This window comes from Phyllobates terribilis, unplaced genomic scaffold (assembly GCF_046119375.1).
Source record: "Phyllobates terribilis strain yellow unplaced genomic scaffold, ASM4611937v1 Scaffold_13__5_contigs__length_258822181, whole genome shotgun sequence".
In the NCBI taxonomy this organism is placed as follows: domain Eukaryota; kingdom Metazoa; phylum Chordata; class Amphibia; order Anura; family Dendrobatidae; genus Phyllobates; species Phyllobates terribilis.
The window spans coordinates 161,028,674-161,054,964 of record NW_027362773.1 but is presented as its reverse complement, the minus strand read 5'-3'; the positions used below and the strand labels follow the sequence as shown (position 1 = coordinate 161,054,964).

The following is a 26,291-nucleotide window of genomic DNA, read 5'->3' as shown; positions in this document are numbered from 1 at the left end:
GGACACACCCAGACGAAGGGTCAGTGGGCTACGGGGGACACACCCAGACGAAGGGTCAGTGGGCTACGGGGGACACACCCAGACGAAGGGTCAGTGGGCTACGGGGGACACACCCAGACGAAGGGTCAGTGGGCTACGGGGGACACACCCAGACGAAGGGTCAGTGGGCTACGGGGGACACACCCAGACGAAGGGTCAGTGGGCTACGGGGGACACACCCAGACGAAGGGTCAGTGGGCTACGGGGGACACACCCAGACGAAGGGTCAGTGGGCTACGGGGGACACACCCAGACGAAGGGTCAGTGGGCTACGGGGGACACACCCAGACGAAGGGTCAGTGGGCTACGGGGGACACACCCAGTCGGGGGGGGCTACAGAGGACACACCTAGTCGGGGGGGGGCTACAGAGGACACACCCAGTCGGGGGGGGGCTATGGGGGACACACCCAGCCGGGGGGGGCTATGGGGGACACACCCAGCCGGGGAAGGGGGGGGGGGCTACGGGGGACACACCCAGCCGGGGGAGGGGGCCACGGAGGACACCCAGCCGGGGGGGCTACGGGGGACACACCCAGCCGGGGAAGGGGGGGGGGCCTACGGAGGACACCCAGCCGGGGGAGGGGGGGCTACGGAGGACACCCAGCGGGAAATGGAAAATGGTCAGACACCACAACATGGGGACATTTGAAAACGGAGAGGGGAGGGGCACAATGACAACAGAGGATTAAATGGCACAATGACACCCAGGGAAGCGAGGTCAGAAGAATCAAGTGTCAGTACCCAGCTCCGCGGCCAGGGGGCAGTATGTGAGGATTTCTGTGAATTACTGGGTAAGTAACAAAAGAGGACCTATGATTGTGGGATCATTACAAAAATAGCAAGCAAATCCCAAAAACATCACAGCGAAGACACAGACCTATTAAAGGCCATGAATTTTGACTTTACTAAGATCTGACTGAGTACCTATGACAACACTTCCTGCCTTGTGTCCTCTCATCTCAGTGCAAGGCTATGTGCCCACGATGCAGAAATGCTCCGGATTTTACCTGAGCATTTCTGCATCTCCTTGGCAGAAAAACGCATGCAGTTTTTCCATGCGTTTTTGACGCATTTTTTATGCGTTTTTCCAATGCATTGTATAGGCAAATCTGCATGCAGAAACGCACAAGAATTGGTCAGGTCAGGATTTTTTCTGTGAGTAAAAAAACCTGACCATGTGCACAAAACTTGCAGAATGTCATAGGAAGTCATGGGATAAGGTGCTGCAAATCCACACCAAAAAAAGCATCATGGGCACAGAGCCTTATCATAGGGAAGCAGAGTCTTCAGGCAATGAGAGTACAGCTCCGACATCTGCAGCAAAACACTCTCCTGGTAACAGAACACACCCGATAATCAATAGGGTTGTCACGTATGATGTAGGTGGTAAATGTATGATCACTGGGGGTCCGCATACTAACAGGAACAGGGTCCCAATATCACAAGTTATTGGCGTAGTAGTGAGCATGTGCAACCATCGCTCCATTCACCGTCTATAGGAGGAGGTCACACACGCTCACTACCGCTCCATTCACTGTGTATAGGAGGTGGTCGCACACGCTCACTACCGCTCCAGTCACTGTCTATAGGAGGTGGTCGCACACGCTCACTACCGCTCCATTCACCGTCTATAGGAGGTGGTCGCACACGCTCACTACCGCTCCAGTCACTGTCTATAGGAGGTGGTCACACACGCTCACTACCGCTCCATTCACCGTCTATAGGAGGTGGTCGCACACGCTCACTACCGCTCCAGTCACTGTCTATAGGAGGTGGTCGCACACGCTCACTACCGCTCCATTCACTGTCTATAGTAGGTGGTCGCACACGCTCACTACCGCTCCAGTCACTGTCTATAGGAGGTGGTCACACACGCTCACTACCGCTCCATTCACCGTCTATAGGAGGTGGTCGCACACGCTCACTACCGCTCCAGTCACTGTCTATAGGAGGTGGTCGCACACGCTCACTACCGCTCCATTCACTGTCTATAGTAGGTGGTCACACACGCTCACTACCGCTCCAGTCACTGTCTATAGGAGGTGGTCACACACGCTCACTACCGCTCCATTCACCGTCTATAGGAGGTGGTCGCACACGCTCACTACCGCTCCAGTCACTGTCTATAGGAGGTGGTCGCACACGCTCACTACCGCTCCAGTCACTGTCTATAGGAGGTGGTCGCACACGCTCACTACCGCTCCATTCACCGTCTATAGGAGGTGGTCACACACGCTCACTACCGCTCCATTCACTGTCTATAGTAGGTGGTCACACACGCTCACTACCGCTCCATTCACTGTCTATAGTAGGTGGTCACACACGCTCACTACCGCTCCAGTCACTGTCTATAGTAGGTGGTCACACACGCTCACTACCGCTCCATTCACCGTCTATAGGAGGTGGTCGCACACGCTGAGTACCGCTCCATTCACTGTCTATAGGAGGTGGTCACACACGGTCAGTACCGCTCCATTCACTGTCTATAGGAGGTGGTCACACACGCTCACTACCGCTCCATTCACAGTCTATAGGAGGAGGTCGCACACGCTCACTACCGCTCCATTCACTGTCTATAGGAGGTGGTCGCACACGCTCACTACCGCTCCAGTCACTGTCTATAGGAGGGGGTCGCACACGCTCACTACCGCTCCATTCACTGTCTATAGTAGGTGGTCACACACGCTCACTACCGCTCCATTCACTGTCTATAGTAGGTGGTCACACACGCTCACTACCGCTCCATTCACTGTCTATAGTAGGTGGTCACACACGCTCACTACCGCTCCATTCACCGTCTATAGGAGGTGGTCGCACACGCTGAGTACCGCTCCATTCACCGTCTATAGGAGGTGGTCACACACGGTCAGTACCGCTCCATTCACTGTCTATAGGAGGTGGTCACACACGCTCACTACCGCTCCATTCACAGTCTATAGGAGGAGGTCGCACACGGTCAGTACCGCTCCATTCACTGTCTATAGGAGGTGGTCACACACGGTCAGTACCGCTCCATTCACTGTCTATAGGAGGTGGTCACACATGCTCACTACCGCTCCAGTCACTGTCTATAGGAGGTGGTCTCAAACGCTCACTACCGCTCCAGTCACTGTCTATAGAAGGTGGTCACACACGCTCACTACCGCTCCAGTCACTGTCTATAGGAGGTGGTCGCACACGCTCACTACCGCTCCATTCACCGTCTATAGGAGGTGGTCACACACGCTCACTACCGCTCCAGTCACTGTCTATAGGAGGTGGTCACACACGCTCACTACCGCTCCAGTCACTGTCTATAGGAGGTGGTCGCACACGCTCACTACCGCTCCATTCACTGTCTATAGGAGGTGGTCGCACACGCTCACTACCGCTCCAGTCACTGTCTATAGGAGGTGGTCGCACACGCTCACTACCGCTCCATTCACTGTCTATAGGAGGTGGTCACACACGCTCACTACCGCTCCATTCACTGTCTATAGTAGGTGGTCACACACGCTCACTACCGCTCCATTCACTGTCTATAGTAGGTGGTCACACACGCTCACTACCGCTCCAGTCACTGTCTATAGTAGGTGGTCACACACGCTCACTACCGCTCCATTCACCGTCTATAGGAGGTGGTCGCACACGCTGAGTACCGCTCCATTCACTGTCTATAGGAGGTGGTCACACACGGTCAGTACCGCTCCATTCACTGTCTATAGGAGGTGGTCACACACGCTCACTACCGCTCCATTCACAGTCTATAGGAGGAGGTCGCACACGCTCACTACCGCTCCATTCACTGTCTATAGGAGGTGGTCGCACACGCTCACTACCGCTCCAGTCACTGTCTATAGGAGGTGGTCGCACACGCTCACTACCGCTCCATTCACCGTCTATAGGAGGTGGTCACACACGCTCACTACCGCTCCAGTCACTGTCTATAGGAGGTGGTCACACACGCTCACTACCGCTCCATTCACTGTCTATAGTAGGTGGTCACACACGCTCACTACCGCTCCATTCACTGTCTATAGTAGGTGGTCACACACGCTCACTACCGCTCCATTCACTGTCTATAGTAGGTGGTCACACACGCTCACTACCGCCCCATTCACCGTCTATAGGAGGTGGTCGCACACGCTGAGTACCGCTCCATTCACCGTCTATAGGAGGTGGTCACACACGGTCAGTACCGCTCCATTCACTGTCTATAGGAGGTGGTCACACACGCTCACTACCGCTCCATTCACAGTCTATAGGAGGAGGTCGCACACGGTCAGTACCGCTCCATTCACTGTCTATAGGAGGTGGTCACACACGGTCAGTACCGCTCCATTCACTGTCTATAGGAGGTGGTCACACATGCTCACTACCTCTCCAGTCACTGTCTATAGGAGGTGGTCGCACACGCTCACTACCGCTCCAGTCACTGTCTATAGGAGGTGGTCGCACACGCTCACTACCGCTCCAGTCACTGTCTATAGGAAGTGGTCTAAAACGCTCACTACCGCTCCAGTCACTGTCTATAGGAGGTGGTCGCACACGCTCACTACCTCTCCGTTCACTGTCTATAGGAGGTGGTCACACACGCTCACTACCGCTCCATTCACTGTCTATAGGAGGTGGTCGCACACGCTCACTACCGCTCCAGTCACTGTCTATAGGAGGTGGTCACACACGCTCACTACCGCTCCAGTCACTGTCTATAGGAGGTGGTCACACACGCTCACTACCGCTCCAGTCACTGTCTATAGGAGGTGGTCGCACACGCTCACTACCTCTCCGTTCACTGTCTATAGGAGGTGGTCGCACACGCTCACTACCTCTCCGTTCACTGTCTATAGGAGGTGGTCACACACGCTCACTACCGCTCCATTCACTGTCTATAGGAGGTGGTCACACACGCTCACTACCGCTCCAGTCACTGTCTATAGGAGGTGGTCACACACGCTCACTACCGCTCCAGTCACTGTCTATAGGAGGTGGTCACACACGCTCACTACCGCTCCAGTCACCGTCTATAGGAGGTGGTCGCACACGCTCACTACCGCTCCATTCACCGTCTATAGGAGGTGGTCGCACACACTCACTACCGCTCCAGTCACTGTCTATAGGAGGTGGTCACACACGCTCACTACCGCTCCATTCACTGTCTATAGTAGGTGGTCACACACGCTCACTACCGCTCCATTCACTGTCTATAGTAGGTGGTCACACACGCTCACTACCGCTCCAGTCACTGTCTATAGTAGGTGGTCGCACACGCTCTCTACCGCTCCAGTCACTGTCTATAGGAGGTGGTCACACACGCTCACTACCGCTCCAGTCACTGTCTATAGGAGGTGGTCACACACGCTCACTACCGCTCCATTCACTGTCTATAGTAGGTGGTCACACACGCTCACTACCGCTCCATTCACTGTCTATAGTAGGTGGTCACACACGCTCACTACCGCTCCATTCACTGTCTATAGTAGGTGGTCACACACGCTCACTACCGCTCCATTCACTGTCTATAGTAGGTGGTCGCACACGCTCACTACCGCTCCAGTCACTGTCTATAGGAGGTGGTCACACACGCTCACTACCGCTCCAGTCACTGTCTATAGGAGGTGGTCACACACGCTCACTACCGCTCCATTCACTGTCTATAGTAGGTGGTCACACACGCTCACTACCGCTCCAGTCACTGTCTATAGGAGGTGGTCACACACGCTCACTACCGCTCCATTCACTGTCTATAGTAGGTGGTCACACACGCTCACTACCGCTCCATTCACTGTCTATAGTAGGTGGTCACACACGCTCACTACCACTCCATTCACTGTCTATAGTAGGTGGTCACACACGCTCACTACGGCTCCATTCACTGTCTATAGTAGGTGGTCACACACGCTCACTACCGCTCCATTCACTGTCTATAGTAGGTGGTCGCACACGCTCACTACCGCTCCAGTCACTGTCTATAGGAGGTGGTCACACACGCTCACTACCGCTCCAGTCACTGTCTATAGGAGGTGGTCACACACGCTCACTACCGCTCCATTCACTGTCTATAGTAGGTGGTCACACACGCTCACTACCGCTCCAGTCACTGTCTATAGGAGGTGGTCACACACGCTCACTACCGCTCCAGTCACTGTCTATAGGAGGTGGTCACACACGCTCACTACCGCTCCAGTCACTGTCTATAGGAGGTGGTCGCACACGCTCACTACCGCTCCATTCACCGTCTATAGGAGGTGGTCGCACACACTCACTACCGCTCCATTCACTGTCTATAGTAGGTGGTCACACACGCTCACTACCGCTCCATTCACTGTCTATAGTAGGTGGTCGCACACGCTCACTACCGCTCCATTCACTGTCTATAGGAGGTGGTCACACACGCTCTCTACCGCTCCATTCACTGTCTATAGTAGGTGGTCACACACGCTCACTACCGCTCCATTCACTGTCTATAGTAGGTGGTCACACACGCTCACTACCGCTCCATTCACTGTCTATAGGAGGTGGTCGCACACGCTCACTACCGCTCCATTCACTGTCTATAGTAGGTGGTCGCACACGCTCTCTACCGCTCCAGTCACTGTCTATAGGAGGTGGTCGCACACGCTCTCTACCGCTCCAGTCACTGTCTATAGGAGGTGGTCGCACACGCTCACTACCGCTCCAGTCACTGTCTATAGTAGGTGGTCACACGCTCACTACCGCTCCAGTCACTGTCTATAGTAGGTGGTCACACACGCTCACTACCGCTCCAGTCACTGTCTATAGGAGGTGGTCGCATACGCTCACTACCGCTCCATTCACTGTCTATAGGAGGTGGTCACACACGCTCACTACCGCTCCAGTCACTGTCTATAGGAGGTGGTCGCACACGCTCACTACCGCTCCATTCACCGTCTATAGGAGGTGGTCGCACACACTCACTACCGCTCCAGTCACTGTCTATAGGAGGTGGTCGCACACGCTGAGTACCGCTCCATTCACTGTCTATAGGAGGTGGTCGCACACGCTCACTACCGCTCCATTCACTGTCTATAGTAGGTGGTCGCACACGCTCACTACCGCTCCATTCACTGTCTATAGGAGGTGGTCGCACACGCTCACTACCGCTCCATTCACTGTCTATAGGAGGTGGTCGCACACGCTCACTACCGCTCCATTCACTGTCTATAGTAGGTGGTCGCACACGCTCACTACCGCTCCATTCACAAAGGACACTGGGCCCTTGTTCTCAGATCAAAAGCAGCAATCACACATTTATCATTTAGGCTTGTGTGTTGATAGGACAAGCCTCATATTAAGCTTCCAGAACACATGGTAGGAAGTGTTGTTATGGGGGCAAAAAAAAAATTAATAGGATACTTTACAATGTTTAAAGCCAACTACATGAGCTTCAATATGGAGAGTCTTGAGGTCCAGTAAGTGTTGGGGTCTGTGCTGTCAGGGGGGTCTCACATGCACACAAGCACCGCGATGATGCCCATTAGGGCTGTGCTAGTAACGTGAGGCTTCAGAGTAGTTTGTTTGCCGCTTTAACATCCCCAGCACCAAACAGTGATAACATAAAAAAAACTAGATAGACGAGGAATCAGGGACTGCAGGCACAGACAAAAATCACAATTATGGACATTTTATGATGCTCGGAAACATGAAAGGAGAGCAGGGTCCTTGTATATGAGCCTCATTCTTGCTCTGAAAATCAGGGGGCCTAATACTATTAATTAAAGGGTTTATACACAGAAGAGTCTTGCAAAAAATAGGTTGATCTAAGAGTTTCCCGCTGCTGGGACTTGTAGTGATCAGCTTTAATCTGAAGAGTAATCCTATAAAAAAGTGTTCAATACTCTGCAGTGCCACCACAGGAAGAATGAGGAATTACACAACTCTCAATACAAAACAATGGGCGCTCTGGGCAATGCATGACGGGGATGGGTCCTGCAGAGCGAGAGGCGCCCTATGGAGGTCATGAATGGGGTAAATTATCTAACAGGCCTTAATAATGGGATTTCTAAACCTGACAACCCCTTTAAGGCGTCCATCAGTGTGAAGATAATTATGATTTGACTTAATGGCCTAATAGGAATTTTTTTTCTCTACGTCTGGAAAAATATTTTGTTTCTGATGTGAGGAAAGTTATCAAGAGAGAAATCTCATCTCTAAAGTCTCCACCTGAAGGAGGATTCTCATCTGGGACACAACCGGAATATCGACAGAAAATAAATGTCCGACGGCTGCGGGGAGGAGGCTGCACCTGCGCGGTTCTCAGCGCTCATTTCTCTGGGACCTCTGAACATGGCGGAGCCGGCAATTTTTGGAGATCCAGTAGAAAATAATGGAGAAGGCGGTGCATGCGCAGTCAGCTCCCAGTTCCTGACAGCGCAACGTTCTCCAGAAAGGAGGATCCTTGCAGCAGATAAATGTCCGATAGATGCTTGATCCACATTATCTCGAGGACCGGGCGCTGCTCCGTGCCGTCAGGAACGGAGAAGTGGCGGCACATGCGCAGCTTATTCTGTTCAGACCCGAGAGCAAATGTGCGCAGCAATTTTCAGAGTTCCTATAGAAGTGAAAAAAGCAGCACATGTGCAACCACATCTCCGTTCCCAACAGCGCACAACATTCTTTAGATGCAGGTCCAGGCTTTGGGACATTTATGGCATATCCTATTAATATGCCATAAGTGTCCCAGATGGGAACACCCCTTTAAGTGATGGCGTCACATGATCTAAAGACTCATCTGAAAAGTTTCAAGAAGTTCTTAAAACGTCTACAGAATAAATACCTGCGGGCGGACTCAAGAAACGTCTCTGCTATGAGGGGGTTCCCACAAAGTGGCAGAAGTAACGTCCAGGATGGGGCAATGGGGTAGAACATTACCTGATTGGAGGAGGAAGGTTTTCATAGCTGCCACAGGCAGGCGAAGCACAGAATATACGGCAGTAACTCAGAGGACCCCCCCCCCCAAGACATATCTTTATGATATTCCTGGAAACACCTCAAAAAGCTCCCCTTCCAGAGACGGGCATTAAATATGGGGCGTCCTACGCTCTGAGTTACAGCCATAGCAATACAGACCCAGCGGCACAAGGACGGTAATTACCAAATTCCTCCAAGACAAAGACGCCCCGTACAGTGTTACACTTTTTTATGTGATTCAGCTGTATAAAAACCTGGAGGAGAGAAGGGACAGGGAAAAAAAGACGGGGTGGAAGGGAGGAAGAGAACGCAAGAGGAAATGAAAGAGGGGAAAGGATAAAGAGAAGGGGGTGGAAATGAGGAAGAGAACGTAAGAGGAAATGAAAGAGGGGAAAGGATAAAGAGAAGGGGGTGGAAATGAGGAAGAGAACGTAAGAGGAAATGAAAGAGGGGAAAGGATAAAGAGAAGGGGTGGAAGGGAGGAAGAGAACGTAAGAGGAAATGAAAGAGGGAAAAGGATAAAGAGAAGGGGTGGAAGGGAGGAAGAGAACGCAAGAGGAAATGAAAGAGGGAAAAGGATAAAAAGAAGGGGGTGGAAATGAGGAAGAGAACGTAAGAGGAAATGAAAGAGGGAAAAGGATAAAAAGAAGGGGGTGGAAATGAGGAAGAGAACGTAAGAGGAAATGAAAGAGGGAAAAGGATAAAAAGAAGGGGGTGGAAGGGAGGAAGAGAACGCAAGAGGAAATGAAAGAGGGGAAAGGATAAAGAGAAGGGGTGGAAGGGAGGAAGAGAACGTAAGAGGAAATGAAAGAGGGGAAAGGATAAAGAGAAGGGGAGGAAGGGAGGAAGAGAACGTAAGAGGAAATGAAAGAGGGGAAAGGATAAAGAGAAGGGGGTGGAAATGAGGAAGAGAACGTAAGAGGAAATGAAAGAGGGGAAAGGATAAAGAGAAGGGGTGGAAGGGAGGAAGAGAACGTAAGAGGAAATGAAAGAGGGAAAAGGATAAAGAGAAGGGGTGGAAGGGAGGAAGAGAACGCAAGAGGAAATGAAAGAGGGAAAAGGATAAAAAGAAGGGGGTGGAAATGAGGAAGAGAACGTAAGAGGAAATGAAAGAGGGAAAAGGATAAAAAGAAGGGGGTGGAAATGAGGAAGAGAACGTAAGAGGAAATGAAAGAGGGAAAAGGATAAAAAGAAGGGGGTGGAAGGGAGGAAGAGAACGCAAGAGGAAATGAAAGAGGGGAAAGGATAAAGAGAAGGGGTGGAAGGGAGGAAGAGAACGTAAGAGGAAATGAAAGAGGGGAAAGGATAAAGAGAAGGGGAGGAAGGGAGGAAGAGAACGTAAGAGGAAATGAAAGAGGGGAAAGGATAAAGAGAAGGGGGAGGAAGAGAAAGTAAGAGGAAATGAAAGAGGGGAAAGGATAAAGAGAAGGCGGTGGAAGGGAGGAAGAGAACGTAAGAGGAAATGAAAGAGGGAAAAGGATAAAGAGAAGGGGTGGAAGGGAGGAAGAGCACGCAAGAGGAAATGAAAGAGGGGAAAGGATAAAGAGAAGGGGTGGAAGGGAGGAAGAGAACGCAAGAGGAAATGAAAGAGGGGAAAGGATAAAGAGAAGTGGGGGAGGGAGGAAGAGAACGTAAGATGAAACGAAAGAGGGGAAAGGATAAAGAGAAGGAGATGGAAATGAGGAAGAGAACGTAAGAGGATATGAAAGAGGGGAAAGGATAAAGAGAAGGGGGAGGAAATGAGGAAGAGAACGTAAGAAGAAATGAAAGAGGGGAAAGGATAAAGAGAAGGAGGTGGAAATGAGGAAGAGAACGTAAGAGGAAATGAAAGAGGGGAAAGGATAAAGAGAAGGGGTGGAAGGGAGGAAGAGAACGCAAGAGGAAATGAAAGAGGGGAAAGGATAAAGAGAAGGGGGTGGAAGGGAGGAAGAGAATGCAAGAGGAAATGAAAGAGGGGAAAGGATAAAGAGAAGGGGAGGAAGAGCACGCAAGAGGAAATGAAAGAGGGAAAAGGATAAAGAGAAGGCGGTGGAAGGGAGGAAGAGAACGCAAGAGGAAATGAAAGAGGGGAAAGGATAAAGAGAAGGGGTGGAAATGAGAAAGAGAAGGGGGTGGAAGGAAGAGCATGCAAGAGGAAAGGAAAGAGGGGAAAGGATAAAAAGAGAAGAGGGAGGAAGAGAACGTAAGAGGAAATGAAAGCGGGGAAAGGATAAGGAGAAGGGGGTGGAAAGGATAAAGAGAAGGGGGTGGAAAGGATAAAGAGAAGGGGGTGGAAAGGATAAAGAGAAGGGGGTGGAAAGGATAAAGAGAAGGGGGTGGAAGGAAGAGAACACGAGAAAATGAAAGGGGAAAGGAGAAGGAGAAGGGGGTTGAAGGGAGGAAAAGAACATAAGAAGTGAAAGAGGGGAAAGGATAAGGAGAAGGGGGTGGAAGAGAGGAAGAGAGGAAGAGAACGCAAGAGGAAATTAAAGAGGGGAAAGGATAAAGAGAAGGGGTTAAAGCACAGGAAAGGATGGAGCAGATGAGAAGAGATTGTGAGGGAAAGGGAGAGAGACAGAAGGCACTGGTTAATTTTTGATATCCAGGATCTTTTTGGAGGTCACAACATTTCTGTAACAGAATTAATGAGTCAAGGGGAGAAAACAGCTTTGGAATAATGGGGAGACAAACCCTAAAACACAGCAAATAATCAGGAGGTTAACCAAAACTAAAGCCGGGGGGGAAGAAAAGTGTAGGAGGTAAGACGGGAGGAGGTAGCACAGACAGCTCAAAACTAACGGGAGGGGGGAAGGGAGAGCAGCGAGAAGCAAAGATGGCGCGACAGAGTGAGTACCTTCCGCTCCTTGCAGGAGGAGTGAGCGTGGGAGAGAAATGAGACTGTTAGTGACATAGCGAGACCACACCGCCCCTCACTTCGTATAACCCCCAGCAACACACAGCCCAGACCAGAACATCAAGACGGGGAGGCCAGGAAAAAAACAAAAACGTAGCCCCGTCATCAAATCCGTCCCTGCTCCTCACCCAGCACGGAGCGCAGGCCCTGCTCAATCTTATATGGAGGGGAGATCACACCGGACCCTGCTGTGACCCCGGACCCCCAAGTGTAAAATCAGCTCACTTATGAGTGGACAGCGTTGGAAAAACAGTAGAGCAATCAGTGGATTCTGCATGTCGTCCTCTCATTCTTGTCTGGAAATCCGGGACAGGAGATGGGAAAATAAAATCCAATGACCCTGAATGACCTGCTGAGCCCTGGGTGACCTTGTGATGAATGCAGACCTGAATTTATATTTTGCTCATTTTTCCCCCCCCACCTGGGTGACCTGAGGATGAGCTGTGGATGGAGGTTCAGCGCTGGGAGAGGTCAGCCCGAGCCAGGGAGAGGGGGCTACAAAACGACAGCATCAGACACCCTCCATCCTAGCAGGCAAAGGGCAGCATGGAGCAAAGACAGCGAGAGACGGCACAAGTGTCACACAGCTAGAGCAAGCGGAGGAGACACAGACTGAGGGGCAGAAGAGGGGCTGAAGATATGGGGGGACCCGGCACACTGCATCCCACACACTACAATGGTGCACGGTCTGGTGAGGACACAACACAACGGATGGAAGACACAAGTACACGTGTGCACGTATGGACGGGGCCACCACCCCTACTTACATACACCGTACCCTACGCAGTCACACTATGACGCCCGCATTCACACTCCCCTCATACCTGACTGTGCATGAATTTCAGGTTAATGCCTTCCAGGGTCACTTGGAGAAGACCCCCTTCCCCAGTTTTCATGTCTTGAACTGGGAACTCGCCACCAAGCTCTGGGCCTGCGAGACAAGAGATGAGAAAGGTGAGCGGGGGGCGAAATGTGGATTTATTCTTGCACTTCTGTAACGCGGCGATTGTTTCTGTGCAAGGACAGGGTGTGAACGAAGTCTTGAGAGTGCATCAATATTAAAGTCCTGGACAACCCCTTTAAGTTTCTCCAAAAAAATTGATAAATAGGAATGTACACATTTGTATGAGACAAGAAAAGGATGAGTCTCCCAATTGTTGGCCGATGACCGTGATCATTACGATCCCGTGTGAACACTTAGTATTACATGGCGGCTACAAACCCCTCCGGCTGTGACATGAATACGCCCTCGTAAGTCAGCCAGAGAGGCTTCCTAACCCGCACGGGTCACACGTATGGCTTTGTACTCATTACCTGGTTTAATGCTCTGCTGCCGGGCCGCAGCTCGCTCCATACTTTCCTTTACACAGTAGTAGAGCTCCCGACACTAGAGATATATTAAAGGAATAAACTTAAGTTTAATTTAGGAAACACAAAATGTCCAAAGTTTATTCTTCACTGCCTCTCGTGTTGCGCCCCATCCATTTACAGGCGTCCGGGGCTAAAAGAACAGCAGCAGCCATTGCTCCGAGCCTGTACAAACCTTCTTAGTGAAAAACTTGTTAAGTTGCGTCTCTTGTCCGTTCCTTCTCCACAGACAAAGGACTTTGGTCTTGGGACAATAGGTCATATTAATGAGCTTCTCGTACCACCAGCGCTCATACACCGCCCCGATGTTACTGCGCAGAACGATGCAGTCATCACAGACCTGGAGGGAACAGAAGGGGCGAGATAAGGATCGGCCGCACCGCTCATGTCATTGGGTCACACATATTAAAAGTGGGCACCTAGGACACAGGATAAGTGACCACCTGCTGATCGCTTGGGGGCCACCACCGTCCCCCGTGACCCCTGTGACCCATTGACGATGCACTCATTGCTTAAAGGCCGTCGGAAGTACTCAGACAATCTCTGTTTAAGGGGTACAGCCCCTAACAAAGGTGGTATTAATTTAGAAAAATATAACTGACTGTAAAAAAAGGTAGCTTGGTATCGCAACTCCATTCTAATAAAGTGAATGAGTTGCAGTACCACAAACAACCTATGGTCATGTGTGGCACTATTTCTGGAAAAGCAGCCATGTATATGAGCACGTGTGACACCTACCTCCATGAAGAACAGGTCTCCACTGGTGTCAGTGCCAGCGTGCACCACGAACGTCTGCTTCTTGATATGACGGCTTCCGCTGGGCCGAACGCTGAGATCTCGGCCGTTCTAGATTTCGGGATAAATCACGTCAGATTTGAATAAAACAGAAATGCAAAGAGGCACATCGATATCAAAAGGAAGACAGACGACCGCGCGGATCAGTGACCGGACACCCGCGCATCAATGGCAAATCCAGAAACTGCATCATCCGGATCTGCAGCCAAATCCCAGCGAGTTTGTGGGGAATATTTTTTCATAAGAATTTGGGAAAGTTCTGAAATGTCCTATAAATGTCGGTCCTATTCCTGATCTAAGGGTCTAGACTTTTATCTGAGATGAATCTGTGCTGCAGTAAATTTATCACTTAAACATGAGCCGTGTATGAGGGAGTCGGAGTCATAGAAATTGAGGAGTCGGAGGTTCGGCTTACCGACTCCACAGCCCTGGAAGCAACTGTGCAATGTGCAAGTAGTCCAAGACATCAGTCCGTGGACCCCGGACCAGAGCACTGCAAACCGTCCCCTACCTATGACGTCCTCAGAGCCTTTTCTGATTAGTAGGACCCTACAACCCTGTGCGTCTGTCAGGCTGTAACATAATCACATTGTAGGGACTAATAATCAGAAGAGGCGCAAAGGAGACAGGAGGAGGAGGTGTGCTGAAGGAGAGGCTTTGGTCCGGCCTGACCGCTGGGGGACCCACCCCCACGCCCTGACCGCTGGGACCCACCCCCACGCCCTGACCGCTGGGACCCACCCCCACGCCCTGACCGCTGGGACCCACCCCCACGCCCTGGCCTTGACAACTGGACCAGGGTGCTGTGAGCCTTTGCTCATCTTCACTCCTGACCCTTTATGCCATCACTGACCCATCCCGCTTCGATCCTCACCAGGTCGGTCACTTTGTCCAGCAGCTCGTTGATCAGTTGGCTGTGAGATAAGCCAATGTGACACTTTCCCAGGAGCCGTCGAACCTTCCTCCGCAGATCGGTCTTATTTACCTGAGAAGAACAATTGTCCAAGATAAGAAAATCAAAATAAATAAAATATCCCCCAGAAACAATCGTCTTCTTGACCACAGCGGTGTCTACAGCTCAAACCCCGTCACCTGCACAGCCAGTGTAATATCCATCACTAGTGGGGGCCGCACTATTACAGGGGCCATGGAATAAGCAGCCACCTAGGTAAAAAGCTAAAATATCTGCACGGACGTTCTCCCTGCCTGCTGTGACCCCGCTGTGGGGTCTGGCAGGTGAGGACTTGTAGTACCACAGAGACCGCCCAACAGGCAGGGAACCGTTACCTTCATCATCACCATGTAAGCCACCATATTGTGCAGAAGAGTCGCCAGGAGACGGTCCTCATCGTCCTCCAAGCGCTTCCGGTCGTGGTCCCCCAAAGAGAAATACCTAAAGAAAGATAGGAGCCCCCCAGTGAACAGTGGCAGCGCTGCGACCATATAATGCAGCCATATTCCTGCTTACAACAGCGAAATCACCAACACCTTCAAGGCCGCACACAGGGTCCTCACTCGGTGCCTCATCTAGGTGGTCTCACCTGTCTATCATCTCCTGAGGTCCTTGGTCCATCCCCATCCCCTCTCTCTCCAGCATCACAGCATCCAGGAAAGCATCTTCCCAAAACTGCATTTGGTCCCAGAGAGTGGAGCGTTCCTTACCTAAAATACAGGCACAATCCATGAGAACACCTCCTTACCTAAGAGGGGCTGCCCGGGATATATAGTGTGCCCATCCCGGTGACCCAGAGCTGAAGTCAGATTTCTGCTGGTGAGGGCTGTAACCCAGCAAAATAGGTCTCTGGATGGAGGAAGCGCTGGGCGGCCCCTCGACAGTGATAGGGGGTCCGATCCCTGAGGACAGGTTGTAAATATAGGGTAACCCTTTAACGTCTGTCACTACACACGGCTTCTCCCCTGTCCTCACACTCCATAGTCGTCTCCTCGCTCCGATATCACCAATGTTCCTGGAGGCCAATATGGAGCGACTCCATGATAATGTCGTTGTAAAGCTTCCGACACGCGGCCTCTCGCCTCTCCATAACTACGGCGGATGTGGTGGGGAGGGAGGAGGACGGAGATCTGGAGCTCTACTCCCCCGAGCCGCATCGCAGCGACGGTCCGTGCACAGATGACAGCAAACTGGGGAACTAACCGGAGCCATCGGGGGGCCGACCCGTCCAGTGTTCAAAGCAATACCATACACCATATTACAGGGTTCTGGATATTAGTGTCCCACTGTCTACTGATATTAGGTGGACACGTTTGGATAGTATTATTTGGATACTATATGGGAGCATTATTCAGGCTTAGTACGGTGGTATTATTGTGGCGTTATATGGGAGCATTATTCAGGCTTAGTACGGTGGTATTATTGTGGCGTTATATGGGAGCATTATTCAGGCTTAGTACGGTGGTATTATTGTGGCGTTATATGGGAGCATTATTCAGGCTTAGTACGGTGGTATTATTGTGGCGTTATATGGGAGCATTATTCAGGCTTAGTACGGTGGTATTATTGTGGCGTTATATGGGAGCATTATTCAGGCTTAGTACGGTGGTATTATTGTGGCATTATATGGGAGCATAATTCAGGCTTAGTACAGTGGTATTATTGTGGCGTTATATGGGAGCATTATTCAGGCTTAGTACGGTGGTATTATTGTGGCGTTATATGGAAGCATTATTCAGGCTTAGTACGGTGGTATTATTGTGGCGTTATATGGGAGCACTATTCAGGCTTAGTACAGTGGTATTATTGTGGCGTTATATGGAAGCATTATTCAGGCTTAGTACGGTGGTATTATTGTGGCATTATATGGGAGCATAATTCAGGCTTAGTACAGTGGTATTATTGTGGCGTTATATGGGAGCATTATTCAGGCTTAGTACGGTGGTATTATTGTGGTGTTATATGGGAGCACTATTCAGGCTTAGTACAGTGGTATTATTGTGGCATTATATGGGAGCATTATTCAGGCTTAGTACGGTGGTATTATTTTGGCGTTCTATGGGAGCATTATTCAGGCTTAGTACGGTGGTATTGTGGCGTTATATGGGAGCATTATTCAGGCTTAGTACGGTGGTATTATTGTGGCGTTATATGGGAGCATTATTCAGGCTTAGTACGGTGGTATTGTGGCGTTATATGGGAGAATTATTCAGGCTTAGTACGGTGGTATTATTGTGGTGTTATATGGGAGCACTATTCGGGCTTAGTACGGTGGTATTATTTTGGCGCTATATGGGAGCATTATTCAGGCTTAGTACGGTGGTATTATTTTGGCATTCTATGGGAGCATTATTCAGGCTTAGTACGGTGGTATTATTGTGGTGTTATATGGGAGCACTATTCAGGCTTAGTATGGTGGTATTATTGTGGCGTTATATGGGAGCATTATTCAGGCTTAGTACGGTGGTATTATTGTGGCGTTATATGGGAGCATTATTCAGGCTTAGTACGGTGGTATTATTGTGGCGTTATATGGGAGCATTATTCAGGCTTAGTACGGTGGTATTATTGTGGCGTTATATGGGAGCATTATTCAGGCTTAGTACGGTGGTATTATTGTGGCATTATATGGGAGCATAATTCAGGCTTAGTACAGTGGTATTATTGTGGCGTTATATGGGAGCATTATTCAGGCTTAGTACGGTGGTATTATTGTGGCGCTATATGGAAGCATTATTCAGGCTTAGTACGGTGGTATTATTGTGGCGTTATATGGGAGCACTATTCAGGCTTAGTACGGTGGTATTATTGTGGCGTTATATGGAAGCATTATTCAGGCTTAGTACGGTGGTATTATTGTGGCATTATATGGGAGCATAATTCAGGCTTAGTACAGTGGTATTATTGTGGCGTTATATGGGAGCATTATTCAGGCTTAGTACGGTGGTATTATTGTGGCGTTATATGGGAGCACTATTCAGGCTTAGTACGGTGGTATTATTGTGGCATTATATGGGAGCATTATTCAGGCTCAGTACGGTGGTATTGTGGCGTTATATGGGAGCATTATTCAGGCTTAGTACGGTGGTATTGTGGCGTTATATGGGAGCATTATTCAGGCTTAGTACGGTGGTATTATTGTGGCGTTATATGGGAGCATTATTCAGGCTTAGCACGGTGGTATTGTGGCGTTATATGGGAGAATTATTCAGGCTTAGTACGGTGGTATTATTGTGGTGTTATATGGGAGCACTATTCGGGCTTAGTACGGTGGTATTATTTTGGCGCTATATGTGAGCATTATTCAGGCTTAGTACGGTGGTATTTTGGCGCTATATGTGAGCATAATTCAGGCTTAGTACGGTGGTATTATTGCAGTGTTATATGTGAGCATTATTCAGGCTTAGTACGGTGGTATTATTGTGGTGTTATATGGGAGCATTATTCAGGCTTAGTACGGAGGTATTATTGTGGTGTTATATGGGAGCATTATTCAGGCTTAGTACGGTGGTATTATTGTGGTGTTATATGGGAGCACTATTCAGGCTTAGTACGGTGGTATTATTGTGGCGTTATATGGAAGCATTATTCAGGCTTAGTAAGGTGGTATTATTTTGGTGTTATATGGAAGCATTATTCAGGCTTCGTACGGTGGTATTATTTTGGCGTTATATGGAAGCATTATTCAGGCGTTATATGGGAGCATTATTCAGGCTTAGTACGGTGGTATTATTGTGGTGTTATATGGGAGCATTATTCAGGCTTAGTACGGTGGTATTATTTTGGCGTTATATGGGAGCATTATTCAGGTTCTGTAGGGTGGGACACTGAATGACAATATCTTATTGCCAGTGTAACAGGTGCACTATATGGTGGCATTTTTTGGATACTGAATGATATTTTTTACCTCCCTATTAGCAGGTCACCGTACTTCTCTCTCCCCGTCCAGGAGATCAGTTTTCTACTAATAAAGCCGGATACCTACGTTCTCCTACTGAATAATGAATCTCATGACGAGTTTCCAGCGATCACTGTCCCGAGACAAACTGATATCCTTTACATATGACATCCCCTTTACTGGATGCTGGAGACAGAGGTTTCCACTGGTATCGGGGGATCCATCATGTATATCCTCATGTCCTATCCCCGCCGTACGATGGCGCCACCAACCCTCAATATAGAAGTGACGGAGACCCTGAATGATGAAGGAATCCCCGGACTAGATCTTTATGCCCAGCAGATTTGGGGGTCGCAATGCGTCCACATTCACTTTCTGCTCCCTGCCGCAGCCTATGATTTCCAGACAGATATTTGGCACATTTCGCTCCATCCTCTCGGTTACAGGTGAAGAGGATTTTTTTTTTTCTTTTTTCACTAAAATTTCTTTCTGATTTAGCTCATTGAGGGACAGAGTTCATGGCTCCTGTGTCCTCCAAGTATATGACCGTACTGTGAAATCAACCACACAATTATTGCAGCCATATTTTAGTTCCCAGTCTGCAATCACAGCCAATAATCTTGGTCACCCCCTGCAGGCAGGTCACCGGCCTAAATGCACCAGATAAATACAAAAAAGTGGTAAAATATATAAATCTACAGCTCCTATATCTATAGATATACTACAGTATTAAATGCAAAAACTAAGAACGGGAGGGGTAGGTCCGAAACAAATGCACAAGCACACGGGCATGCTGGGGTATCGGGCAGGACTGGCCGGATGTATTACTCAGAGAGAAGGTCTCCATCGCTGCCTCCTCCAGCTGGTCCCAGACTGAGCCTTTGTCTCTTCCTGTACAAAGAAGCCGGTGCACAGCATAATGCAGCGTGAGAAGAGGAAGAAAAGAGCAAGGAAGGGTTAAAGAGCACGGTCATACCATGTTATATATATATGGGATGAATCAATGATCAGTAAGAAACAAGGGGGCTCATACACGGACAGCACGGACCGCCGACCTGCCCCGTGACGGCAGGGACCGCCGACACCATTATAAAGGGAGATTTAATGAAAAGCATTTATTCAACTTTAATTCTTACCCAACAGTCCTTCATACAGGTAAATGCGCTGGCTGAGGTCTTGCAGGGGACGTCCCGGGCTGACGCTGCCATCCCTTTCCCCAGGACGCACAATCTGCTGCTTTCCCTGTGGAGCAAATATCAAAATCAGGAAAGACGATATTTAGAAACCTGCGTGCCCAAAGTATCGGGAGCCAAGTGACTGCTGCCCGCTTCTTACAGGGGCATTTCCACCTTCACAATAATGTCAGATCACATTTATGGTTTCTAGGATTTTGCCTATTTATACGGGCAGCAGTGGCCGCACTTGCACAATTTTGCAGCGAGGATGGCCGGGATCTCAGGATTGTGCATGCTGGACCTTGCTGTCCACCTGGCACACACCGTAGCCTTGGAGCTAGATCACTAGTGTTGCCCAATTAAAGGGCTATTCGTACGTCGCCCCCCAAGAATCAGAACTGTGCCTCTCAGCCCTAATGCACAGGTAGTAGCTCTACTCCGGCCTCATCATTGCTGGCGGCTGGGTTTCCACGTGCAAAAACACTGCTTTTTTTTCTGGGGGGGGTCCACACCAACATATGCAAAAGTCATCTGTTCCAGGGGGATATGGGCTTTTGGGTGCAGATTTAAAGCAAGGGCTTTTTTCCTAATGCTTTTTTTTTTCTTTAAGTACAGAAAAATGGGAATTCTGCACCTAAAAACACAACTGCGCTTTCACATGCATTTTTTTCCCGCCTCAACATAGAAGTCTATAAGGGAAAAAAATGCACCAAAACACACAAAGTTTTCCAGCATCTTTAGATGCACGGCAAACATGACTTTTCATGAAGTCGCATCCGCTTTGCCTAAAACTATCACACGGCACTGGATTAATAGACAACCATGCAACACCCGACAGCGACTCGTTCTCCAGAGGGAGACCTGATTTTCTATTGCAAATCTCTACAGAAGGCAATAACATTTGCTGAGAAATGAAAGGGACAGAAAAAACAAATTAATCAATCAGTACTTACAAATATGGCCCCAGTGAGGGAGCTCATCTGAATTTCACTGTCAGATATGGCACCCCTGGACCCTGAAAGCCGCCCTCCGCCGGGTCCTCCCAGGGTGTCCCCCGCATTGCTGCTCAGATCACTATCTGCTCCCAGAGTTTCCCCCGAACTGTTACTGACCTGCAAGAAAGGGTTAATGGGGCTGTAATATGAAGTATTTGGGTCTGGCCTTCGACCACCCGCTCATGCCGTCCCCACTGTCTGGAGGAGCGCAGATCCTACCACTGTGCTGATTTCAGAGTCCTGACTGCTGCTTCGGATGAGAATAGCGGGTCCTGAGCTGACAGCATCCAAATCACTCCTCTGCTCCCGCCAGCAAAAAGAGGGGGACACAAAAGAAACAAACAACCCATCTAATGAGACATGGGGATGGCACAGCCCTGGCGAGGCGAAGCCCAACGGCGAGGGCGCCCCACGGCCAGGGCGGCGGGGGAGCCCAACGGCCAGGGCGGCGGGGGAGCCCAACGGCAAGGGCGCCCAACGGCGCCCAACGGCCAGGGCGGCGGGGGAGCCCAACGGCCAGGGCGGCGGGGGAGCCCAACGAGACCACATCTACCCCCAAACTAGAGTCCTACACACAACACATTACTAACAAGACCGCATCTACTTTTGCGCGAGGAGACGACACTCTTCACCCCCCGCCATCTATTACATTACAGCCATTGCAGTGCAGATTTCACTTTTTACCTGGGAGCCGGACGTGACGCTCAGGCCGCTGTCCGCACTTATCTGAGAGCGCTTCTCGTCGGTGTCGGCGCTGTCTGGTGGCGGCTTAGCTTGCTCTGTACCTGCAAAACGTAAAGGGGCATCTGACTAAAGAGACAGTGATGGAAAATAAGGACGACGAGGGGTAAAAGAATATTCTTGACCCAAACGGCAGCACAGAAGGTCATTACTCATCCTGACCAGGTAAGGATGGTTCTAGGCCCGGTCGGGGAGGTCCAAAATATTAATATATAGTCCCAGACACATCACCAGTAAATCAAGTCCCCGTGCGCCAGTTCATATTCTTATATGAGCTCCTAAGTGACAACCAATATGGCTGCCAGACTCCTGGAAGGTCGGATTAGTGGTCAGTTCCAGTATTGAGCAACTTGGCCAAATTGTACAAGCAGGAGGGGCCACTAAATCGGGCGATTTGTTTCGGATGAGACTTGTATTTGCGTGTGATTTGAGATATTTTTTTGTTTTTTGGCCTCGACCGGTCTAGGACAAATAAAAGAATAAAAGACAATGAAAACACAAAATCATTAATAATGTCATCCACATATAAAGGAACGTAAATCCACTAATACTATGGCCGTGTGCATCACTCCTCCTCAATGTGCAAATCTTAGGACACAATTGTCCATGGTCGGTAACGGCTCCGGCCACGTGGGCCACCAAATTGTGATTGCGCCAATGTCATAGTGAAAGGATCGGGTCCACTCTCTGTATGGACACGTGGAGCGATGCTGCTTCCGTTCACATATATCTGTCATCTCCGTGCGGTCAGAGAAGAGGTCACCACCGCAGAGAAGGAAGCAGCGACATTGCGAGTAAAAGGCTCAAATGGTGCCGAGTGATATGAGAGAGGAGTGAGAGCATGAATAAAAAGCGCTAGATCAGGAAAGAAGGCGGAGCGAGGGAAGGAAAGCAGTGTATTCACCACTACAGATACTATCTCAGGACGAGAAACCCCCGACAAACCAGTCACCAATGGAGAATCTGCCAGCAAGGCCCAGAGTGTGCACACCTGGTAATCTTCCAGCAAGACCAGGAGTGTGCCCGCTTAAATCTGCCAGTAAGGTCCAGAGTATGCCTGCCTAAATCTGCAAGCAAGGCCCCAGAGTGCGCCCACCTGGTAATCTGCAAGCAAGGCCCCAGAGTGCGCCCACCTGGTAATCTGCAAGCAAGGCCCCAGAGTGCGCCCACCTGGTAATCTGCAAGCAAGGCCCCAGAGTGCGCCCACCTGGTAATCTGCAAGCAAGGCCCCAGAGTGCGCCCACCTGGTAATCTGCAAGCAAGGCCCCAGAGTGCGCCCACCTGGTAATCTGCAAGCAAGGCCCCAGAGTGCGCCCACCTGGTAATCTGCAAGCAAGGCCCCAGAGTGCGCCCACCTGGTAATCTGCAAGCAAGGCCCCAGAGTGCGCCCACCTGGTAATCTGCAAGCAAGGCCCCAGAGTGCGCCCACCTGGTAATCTGCAAGCAAGGCCCCAGAGTGCGCCCACCTGGTAATCTGCAAGCAAGGCCCCAGAGTGCGCCCACCTGGTAATCTGCAAGCAAGGCCCCAGAGTGCGCCCACCTGGTAATCTGCAAGCAAGGCCCCAGAGTGCGCCCACCTGGTAATCTGCAAGCAAGGCCCCAGAGTGCGCCCACCTGGTAATCTGCAAGCAAGGCCCCAGAGTGCGCCCACCTGGTAATCTGCAAGCAAGGCCCCAGAGTGCGCCCACCTGGTAATCTGCAAGCAAGGCCCCAGAGTGCGCCCACCTGGTAATCTGCAAGCAAGGCCCCAGAGTGCGCCCACCTGGTAATCTGCAAGCAAGGCCCCAGAGTGCGCCCACCTGGTAATCTGCAAGCAAGGCCCCAGAGTGCGCCCACCTGGTAATCTGCAAGCAAGGCCCCAGAGTGCGCCCACCTGGTAATCTGCAAGCAAGGCCCCAGAGTGCGCCCACCTGGTAATCTGCAAGCAAGGCCCCAGAGTGCGCCCACCTGGTAATCTGCAAGCAAGGCCCCAGAGTGCGCCCACCTGGTAATCTGCAAGCAAGGCCCCAGAGTGCGCCCACCTGGTAATCTGCAAGCAAGGCCCCAGAGTGCGCCCACCTGGTAATCTGCAAGCAAGGCCCCAGAGTGCGCCCACCTGGTAATCTGCAAGCAAGGCCCCAGAGTGCGCCCACCTGGTAATCTGCAAGCAAGGCCCCAGAGTGCGCCCACCTGGTAATCTGCAAGCAAGGCCCCAGAGTGCGCCCACCTGGTAATCTGCAAGCAAGGCCCCAGAGTGCGCCCACCTGGTAATCTGCAAGCAAGGCCCCAGAGTGCGCCCACCTGGTAATCTGCAAGCAAGGCCCCAGAGTGCGCCCACCTGGTAATCTGCAAGCAAGGCCCCAGAGTGCGCCCACCTGGTAATCTGCAAGCAAGGCCCCAGAGTGCGCCCACCTGGTAATCTGCAAGCAAGGCCCCAGAGTGCGCCCACCTGGTAATCTGCAAGCAAGGCCCCAGAGTGCGCCCACCTGGTAATCTGCAAGCAAGGCCCCAGAGTGCGCCCACCTGGTAATCTGCAAGCAAGGCCCCAGAGTGCGCCCACCTGGTAATCTGCAAGCAAGGCCCCAGAGTGCGCCCACCTGGTAATCTGCAAGCAAGGTCCCAGAGTGCGCCCACCTGGTAATCTGCAAGCAAGGCCCCAGAGTGCGCCCACCTGGTAATCTGCAAGCAAGGCCCCAGAGTGCGCCCACCTGGTAATCTGCAAGCAAGGCCCCAGAGTGCGCCCACCTGGTAATCTGCAAGCAAGGCCCCAGAGTGCGCCCACCTGGTAATCTGCAAGCAAGGCCCCAGAGTGCGCCCACCTGGTAATCTGCAAGCAAGGCCCCAGAGTGCGCCCACCTGGTAATCTGCAAGCAAGGCCCCAGAGTGCGCCCACCTGGTAATCTGCAAGCAAGGCCCCAGAGTGCGCCCACCTGGTAATCTGCAAGCAAGGCCCCAGAGTGCGCCCACCTGGTAATCTGCAAGCAAGGCCCCAGAGTGCGCCCACCTGGTAATCTGCAAGCAAGGCCCCAGAGTGCGCCCACCTGGTAATCTGCAAGCAAGGCCCCAGAGTGCGCCCACCTGGTAATCTGCAAGCAAGGCCCCAGAGTGCGCCCACCTGGTAATCTGCAAGCAAGGCCCCAGAGTGCGCCCACCTGGTAATCTGCAAGCAAGGCCCCAGAGTGCGCCCACCTGGTAATCTGCAAGCAAGGCCCCAGAGTGCGCCCACCTGGTAATCTGCAAGCAAGGCCCCAGAGTGCGCCCACCTGGTAATCTGCAAGCAAGGCCCCAGAGTGCGCCCACCTGGTAATCTGCAAGCAAGGCCCCAGAGTGCGCCCACCTGGTAATCTGCAAGCAAGGCCCCAGAGTGCGCCCACCTGGTAATCTGCAAGCAAGGCCCCAGAGTGCGCCCACCTGGTAATCTGCAAGCAAGGCCCCAGAGTGCGCCCACCTGGTAATCTGCAAGCAAGGCCCCAGAGTGCGCCCACCTGGTAATCTGCAAGCAAGGCCCCAGAGTGCGCCCACCTGGTAATCTGCAAGCAAGGCCCCAGAGTGCGCCCACCTGGTAATCTGCAAGCAAGGCCCCAGAGTGCGCCCACCTGGTAATCTGCAAGCAAGGCCCCAGAGTGCGCCCACCTGGTAATCTGCAAGCAAGGCCCCAGAGTGCGCCCACCTGGTAATCTGCAAGCAAGGCCCCAGAGTGCGCCCACCTGGTAATCTGCAAGCAAGGCCCCAGAGTGCGCCCACCTGGTAATCTGCAAGCAAGGCCCCAGAGTGCGCCCACCTGGTAATCTGCAAGCAAGGCCCCAGAGTGCGCCCACCTGGTAATCTGCAAGCAAGGCCCCAGAGTGCGCCCACCTGGTAATCTGCAAGCAAGGCCCCAGAGTGCGCCCACCTGGTAATCTGCAAGCAAGGCCCCAGAGTGCGCCCACCTGGTAATCTGCAAGCAAGGCCCCAGAGTGCGCCCACCTGGTAATCTGCAAGCAAGGCCCCAGAGTGCGCCCACCTGGTAATCTGCAAGCAAGGCCCCAGAGTGCGCCCACCTGGTAATCTGCAAGCAAGGCCCCAGAGTGCGCCCACCTGGTAATCTGCAAGCAAGGCCCCAGAGTGCGCCCACCTGGTAATCTGCAAGCAAGGCCCCAGAGTGCGCCCACCTGGTAATCTGCAAGCAAGGCCCCAGAGTGCGCCCACCTGGTAATCTGCAAGCAAGGCCCCAGAGTGCGCCCACCTGGTAATCTGCAAGCAAGGCCCCAGAGTGCGCCCACCTGGTAATCTGCAAGCAAGGCCCCAGAGTGCGCCCACCTGGTAATCTGCAAGCAAGGCCCCAGAGTGCGCCCACCTGGTAATCTGCAAGCAAGGCCCCAGAGTGCGCCCACCTGGTAATCTGCAAGCAAGGCCCCAGAGTGCGCCCACCTGGTAATCTGCAAGCAAGGCCCCAGAGTGCGCCCACCTGGTAATCTGCAAGCAAGGCCCCAGAGTGCGCCCACCTGGTAATCTGCAAGCAAGGCCCCAGAGTGCGCCCACCTGGTAATCTGCAAGCAAGGCCCA

At 51.5% G+C, this 26,291-nt stretch overlaps 1 protein-coding gene across 18 annotated transcripts in view; it reads right to left on the bottom strand.

Moving 5' to 3' along the window:
• Positions 1-26,291, bottom strand: part of MADD (MAP kinase activating death domain) — a 75,948-nt gene that overhangs the window by 6,069 nt on the left and 43,588 nt on the right. For 8 of the 18 annotated variants that reach the window (XM_073658934.1, XM_073658938.1, XM_073658946.1 and 5 more), the window contains 13 exons: positions 21,711-21,811; positions 21,246-21,326; positions 20,985-21,143; positions 19,993-20,098; positions 19,685-19,747; positions 15,548-15,668; positions 15,294-15,399; positions 14,881-14,991; positions 13,950-14,057; positions 13,387-13,551; positions 13,158-13,230; positions 12,668-12,774; positions 9,135-9,204 (listed from right to left, as the gene is read on the bottom strand). In XM_073658934.1, the coding sequence (XP_073515035.1) occupies positions 9,135-9,204; positions 12,668-12,774; positions 13,158-13,230; positions 13,387-13,551; positions 13,950-14,057; positions 14,881-14,991; positions 15,294-15,399; positions 15,548-15,668; positions 19,685-19,747; positions 19,993-20,098; positions 20,985-21,143; positions 21,246-21,326; positions 21,711-21,811 (1,371 nt within the window). The remainder of the gene's footprint in view (positions 1-9,134; positions 9,205-12,667; positions 12,775-13,157; positions 13,231-13,386; positions 13,552-13,949; positions 14,058-14,880; positions 14,992-15,293; positions 15,400-15,547; positions 15,669-19,684; positions 19,748-19,992; positions 20,099-20,984; positions 21,144-21,245; positions 21,327-21,710; positions 21,812-26,291) is intronic. The other 10 variants (XM_073658940.1, XM_073658942.1, XM_073658947.1 and 7 more) reach the window with 3 other exon arrangements.